Source organism: Otolemur garnettii, unplaced genomic scaffold, assembly GCF_000181295.1.
Source record: "Otolemur garnettii isolate 467f Iridium unplaced genomic scaffold, OtoGar3 scaffold00308, whole genome shotgun sequence".
NCBI classification, from domain to species: domain Eukaryota; kingdom Metazoa; phylum Chordata; class Mammalia; order Primates; family Galagidae; genus Otolemur; species Otolemur garnettii.
The window spans coordinates 199957-206471 of NW_003852703.1; the positions used below are offsets into that span (position 1 = coordinate 199957).

Below are 6515 nucleotides of genomic sequence, written 5' to 3' on the forward strand. Positions count from 1 at the left end.
GAGCCATTAAGATTAATATTTTAAGATACTCCCAACCTGTTTCCAGGTAGTTGTCCTGCTATCATTGTCAGCAGCAGTGTATGAAAATTTCAGCCTGCAGAAACTTGGCATTGCTTGGTATAGTCAGTCTTTTGAATTTTGGTAATAGTATCCCCTTGTAATTTACCTTTCCCTCATGATCAGTGATGTCAATCACCTTTTCATGTATTTATTTGACATTTGTATATTTTCTTTACTGGAGGGTCTGTTCATATATTTTGACCATTTATTTGTTGGAGGTTTTTTTTCCCCCATCATATTGAGTGCTGTAAAATTTTCTGTATTCTGGATACAAGTTCTTTATCAGATACATTATTTTTAAACATTTTCTCCTAGCGAGAGAAAATTAGTCAACTGTGTATTTGGAAGAGCTGAAATGTTTATCTTTGAGAACGTCTAGTTTATTGATTTCTTTACTTATGAATTCTGATTTTGGGGGGCTTATCTATGAAATCTTCACCTATCCCAACATCACATGGATTTTCTCCTGTTTTTTGGCCAAATTTTTATAGCCTTAAGTTTTATGTTTAGATCTATGATCCATTTTGAGTTAACTTTTGTATATGGTATAACATATGGATCACAGTTTGTATTGTGAATATAGATATGCATTTGTTCCAGCACAATTTCTTCTAAAGATGATCCTTTTTCCATTCTCATTCCATCTTTCTCAAAAATACCTGTGCATACATGCGTAGGTATGGATCTTTTTCTGTATTGTCTATTTTACTTCTTTCATCCATTTTTCTAACTTGATACCAATAGCATACTGTCTGTATTAAAGACATCTGTAAAGGATCTTTGAATCAGTGTTCATCCTCAAACCTTCTTTTCAAAGTTCTTGTCATAGGCTAGATCATTTGCATTTCACATTAATTGTAGATTCATTGTATCAATTTCTTTTTTTTTTTTTTTTTCAGTTTTTGACCTGGCCAGGTTTGAAGAGCCACCTCTGGTATATGGTGCCTGCGCCCTACTCCTTTGAGCTACAGGCACCGCCCCATTGTGTCAATTTCTTAACATAAATTTCTGTTAAGATCTTATTAGGGGGTCTCCACCTGTGGCTCAAGGGGCTAAGGTGCCACCCACATACACCTGAGCTGGCAGGTTCAAATCCAGCCTGGGCCCACCTAACAACAATAATGGCTGCAACTCAAAAAAAGCCGGGCATTGTGGCAGGTGCCTGTAGTCCCAGCTACTTGGGAGGTGGAGGCAGGAGAATCGCTTGAACCCGGGGGTTGGAGGTTGCTGTGAGCTGTGATGCCATGGTGCTCTACCCAGGGTGACAACTTGAGGTTCTGTCTCAAAAAAATACATGTTTTTTTTAGGATTGCAGCAAATCAATTGGCCAGTTTTAGGGCTATATACATCTTAACAATACTGAGTTTTCCAAGTCACAAAGATGATATGTCTTATGGTATTTGAAACCATTATAAATTGCTGTATTTTGAATTAAAATTTTCATGTATTTTCCATTTTTACTGAGGTGTCAGCAAGCAAATGTTTAATATTTACAGTTGAGGAATCTTTGATGTTTAATCTCAGGGACCTACTCTGGAATGGAAAAGGTAATGATATTTCACATGTAGTGAAATACACCTATGTTTCTGTGTCACCATTAGATGATTTTGGCCATGTAATAAACCTAAGGACAAGAATATCCTGGGGACAATTCTACAGAACACCTCTAGAAAAATCGATGCCTTTTAACTTTGTGTGACTTAGAATTGAATCTGTTGAATGGTAGAGTTTTTCTTCTTTAGCCCCTAGCCATCCACCTCAGTAAATTCTTTAGTCTTGAGGGGGAAAGAGAGAGAGAGGGAGAATATATGTATGTATTAGGGTATGGAGGTACATATGAAGGTTTATATTGCTAAAGCTTCCACGAATGTTTATTTCTAGGAATACATGACACCAAGCACTGGCATCATGTCAGTGCTATTCAGTTCTTAGCCCATAATATGAACAAAATGAAGAAATTGGTTGGTTGTTTTCTCCTAGCTTTCTTTAGCCAGAATTGCTATCCTGGTGACTCAAGGACAACTGTGGAATTTGATGTACCTTGAATTGATTCATGATTGTTACCTAATCACTTATTACTAAGATAGGTGTCATGTGTTGCTTATTCAATCCCGTTATTCCTTCTAGAATTCTTACCTGGTATTTGAGTGTACAGTAGTGCTTTCATTCCTTTATTATTTATTAATATATTTATGTATTGGTTTATATTAGTGTGATTCAGATTTCCTTTTTTTCCCCCAAAGGGTTACCCTCTGTTACTACACACACACACATATATATATATATATATAAAATTATTATTATTATTATTATTATTTTTTTGCCTGGGCTGGGTTGAAACCCACCACCTCTGGCATATAGGCCAGGGCCCTACTCCTTTGAGCCACAGGAGCCGCTCTATTTTTTTTTTTTCTTGAGACAGAGTCTCATTATGTTGCCCTTGATAGAGTGCTATGATAGCATAGTTCACAGCAACCTCAAACTCTTAACTCAAGCAATTCTGTGGCCTCAGCCTCCCAAGTAGTTGGGACTACAGGTGCCCACCACAATGCATGGCTATTTTTTTTTTTTTTTTTTGTAGAGACAGAGTCTCACTTTATCTCCCTGGGTAGAGTGCTGTGGCATCACACAGCTCACAGCAACCTCCAAATCCTGGGCTTAGGCGATTATCTTGCCTCAGCCTCCCGAGTAGCTGGGACTATAGGCACCTGCCACAACACGCAGCTATTTTGTTGTTGTTGCAGTTTGGCCAGGGCTGGGTTTGTACCCGCCACCCTCGGTATATGGGGCCAGCGCCCTACCCACTGAACCACAGGCACTGCCCCTGGCTATAAAATTTTTTTTTGGTTGTAGTTGTCATTGTTGTTTGGCAGGCCTAGACTGGATTCAAAGCCACTAGCTCTGGTGTATGTGGCTGGTGCCCTAACCACTGAGATACAGGCACTGTGCCTTAGCTGTGTTTAAAATCAGTTTTATACTTGCTTCTTCATTTTGTATACTTCCCATACCCTTGAAACAGTTTGGATAATATTGGTGTTACCTTACATCTAATAGTGTTCTAGAATTCTCTTCTGGAAAGATCTGGGGCTGGTGCTTCTTTTTTATTTGCCAGATACCTGCTCAATGAGAATTATAAAAGACCAAAACATACTTTTTTTGCAACTGCTTTTTTAAAAACAAATGATTTGCTTTTAATTACAAATTCTTGCATGATGATGCCTTCTTTTGCAAAACCAAAAAATGTAAGAAGAAATATTAAACATCTTATTTTCCAAGACATTTGAAAAAATGCCTGATTTTTTTCAATATTTTAAATATCAGTTTGTTTCCTAACCTGTTAAAGATTAAGTCTGAAGGTATCACTTAATTGTAGAAGACAAAGAGTGAGAAAAAGAGAGAGAGACCCATTAGAGCTGCTTTAAATAGCTTTTAGTAACTTTTCTGATGTCACTTTTCCTTTCTGGAACTTCACCAAATAACTGAATTTAAAATATTTCTAATGAACTGATTGATGGGAGGGGGGAAATATGTATTGAACACAGTATAAACTTTACCATAAACAATTATACATATCAAAATATGCTAACTTTAAAATGGTACCAAAAAAGTGAGGAAAAGCTGAATTACAGAAAAGAAAGTCAAATTTATTTAATAAAACACTAGAATAAAAATTAGGAAATACATACACACACAGAAAAGAAAACACACAAGAGCACTATGTAATGGCTTCCTAAGGGGAAAAACAGTGTCCAAGACCACTCAAGATGGCTTATCAGTTCATGAGAAAAAACCCCAAACACACATGCTCTCCTACACACTTGTTCACACACATACACACACAACAGTTTCAACATGTTGCCCTCGGTAGAGTGCAGTGGTGGTGTCACAGCTCACAGCAACCTCAAACTCTGGGGCAATTCTTCTTCTTCTTTTTTTTTTTTTTTTTTTTGGAGACAGAGTCTCACCTCATCGCCCTCGGTAGAGTGCTGTGGAGGTGGAGTCACACAGCTCACATTAAGCAATTCTCTTGCCTCAGTCTCCCAAGTAGCTGGGACCACAGGTGCCTGCCATGCTGACAGGCACACAGACACAAAACAAACCTTGTATTTTTCAGTAATACAGTGAATCTACAACAAGCACAAAATTCAGAATTATTTTACAATGCTTACTTTTTTTTTTTTTTTTTTGGCCGGAGCCAGGTTTGAACCCACCCCCACCACCTCCAGTATATGGGGCCGGTGCCCTACTCCTTGAGCCACAGGCACTGCCCAATGTTTCCTCTTTTTTTTTCTTGGCCAGGGCAGGGTTTGAACCCCAGCCACCTCTGGCGCCCTACCCTTTTAAGCCACAGGCACTGCCCACAATACTTTCTTTTTTAATAAAAAAGATTCCCACCTTGGGTGTACAAATAGATATTTTCAGCGGTTTACTGTTGACTTATTTTTAAAGATATCAGTGTTACTACATGAAACTGCTTCCTGTATTTTAAAGCCTTTCTTTTATTGACTTTCACCTATCTACCTTCCATCTACCAAAAGAGTTTCAGGTTGGCAGGCAGAGGGGTACCTTATTTTCTGTGAAATTGAATATGATAGTTCTAAACACTGGCCAGAAAATGTCTTATTGTCATTTCAACGTTTGGTAATAGTTACATTGATGCCTAAATCGCCATTTTTTGCAAAAAGCTGTGCAATGCTGGTGTCAAAGGCAAGGCAGTCACTCTTTGTAATGGCTGTCGCAATTCCTTCCTGAATAGACCGAGGAGTTGCTTCCCAAGTCAATCGGCGTCTATGACCAGTTAGTTCGAGTTGGTAACCAAAATTTTCAGCTTGCTTCGGTGTTCCTAGCAGCTGTAGAATTGCAAAGAACCGCTCTTGACCATGGTAGTTTTCCTGTTTCTCCAAGACTACCATGAAGTGAAAGCCAAAACAGGACTGCATCATCACCCAGTGAACAACACCAGAAAGATTAATGTCTGTAGCAAGGAAAACTGTATCTTTCCCCTGTAGTGCGGTAAGGGGCTTATGCTTACGCATCAGATGGGGCATGACAGCGTCCAAAGGGCCTTGCCATTTACAGGAAACACCGGGGTAGGGACAGGAATAAGGCCTAACCTCACAGAGCTCCTCGTGGTTTGCTTTTTCTGTGGGCGGCAGACTTATTCCACATCCAAAAGAGGCATATTTACAAGGGAAAAGTACCGAACTGGCCACTTTCTCCATAGCCAAGTTGCGAATGGATCCCAATGGGCCCCCGCAAGTTGGACAAGAAGTCAGCTTTGGGCGACAGTTGTTACAAACAAGATGGCCACGCCGACATTGAAGGATGGGTGGTAACACATAGTCAAAGCAGACTGGACACTCAAAAAGACTTGCCAAGTCACTGTTGGATGCAGTTGTGTCAGTTGGGACAGGCACGCTCTGGGATGGTGGACACTGTGAGGGACCAGCAGGCAGTGCCCTGGCAGTCTGACGGCTCATTTCTGCGGGCGGAGAGCGCGCCTTGAATCTGGTCCCGGCTGGCTCAGACGCGGTCAGTCCCCAACTCCCGCCGACGCGGGAAGCACCACCGCCTCTTGCAGGCCCCCAGACTGAACAGACACCCTGGGCAACAGCCGCTGCTGGAGAGCGCGCCTTTCAACAGCCGCCCGGCTCCGCTCACTAACCGTCGCCGGCGCCGCCGTTTCGCGCGTCCTCGAGCCCGCCGCGCGCTCCCGCTAAATACCACACACCGCTGCCCAAGGCCCTGAGGAGGTGCGATCCCTGGCGCGGGACTCTTGGCTGCTGTTTTATATAAGAATTATTTATCCAAATTCAGTATGTGTTGTATGTGATTGTCTCGTTAGACTTTTTGCCTCTCCTAGGGCCAATGTGGGTAAGTTGTGTTTTACTAGAACATTATCCATTGCATCTGTGTTCAAATGTATAGAACTGAATAGAATTCATTTAAATTGAACAGGGCAGCGCCTGTGGCTCAAAGGCGTAGGGGCCGGTCCCCTATATCGGAGGTGGCGGGTTCAAACCCACCCCCGCCCCCCCCCAAAAGCTGCACACACAAAAAAATTCACTGTAGTTTTATATTCTAACCCACTTATTTCTACTTCCACCTCTAATGTTTTTACTTTCATACTTTTAGATTATGTCGTGGCTTTCTGAATTTAATGTTCAAGTCATGTAATTTTATTTTTACTGTTTTTTAAAAATTTTTCTCTATACATACACATGTGTTTATTTGGTTTCCACTTTTTGCCTTCACAAAATTAAAAGGGCTTAAAATTTAATAACAATAACAATGTTTAAGATAAGGACTAGAAACAAAAGCCTTGTAAAGAACAAACGAAGATAAATACATTCAGAAAAAAAATCAGATGATTGCTGCAACGAAATATTGAGCAATAATAATAATGCAAAAAAAGTAACATTCACATTGTCAGATAAGAGTATGTCTATCATAGA

At 40.4% G+C, this 6515-nt stretch overlaps 1 protein-coding gene across 1 annotated transcript; it reads right to left on the reverse strand.

Annotated features, from left to right (window-relative positions):
* Nucleotides 1–4691: 4691 nt before the first annotated feature.
* LOC100962144 (E3 ubiquitin-protein ligase SIAH1-like) lies at nt 4692–5540 on the reverse strand. The gene has a single exon (XM_003803455.2). It carries the CDS (start codon nt 5538–5540, stop codon nt 4692–4694), a length of 849 nt encoding a protein of 282 aa, XP_003803503.1.
* Nucleotides 5541–6515: the final 975 nt, after the last annotated feature.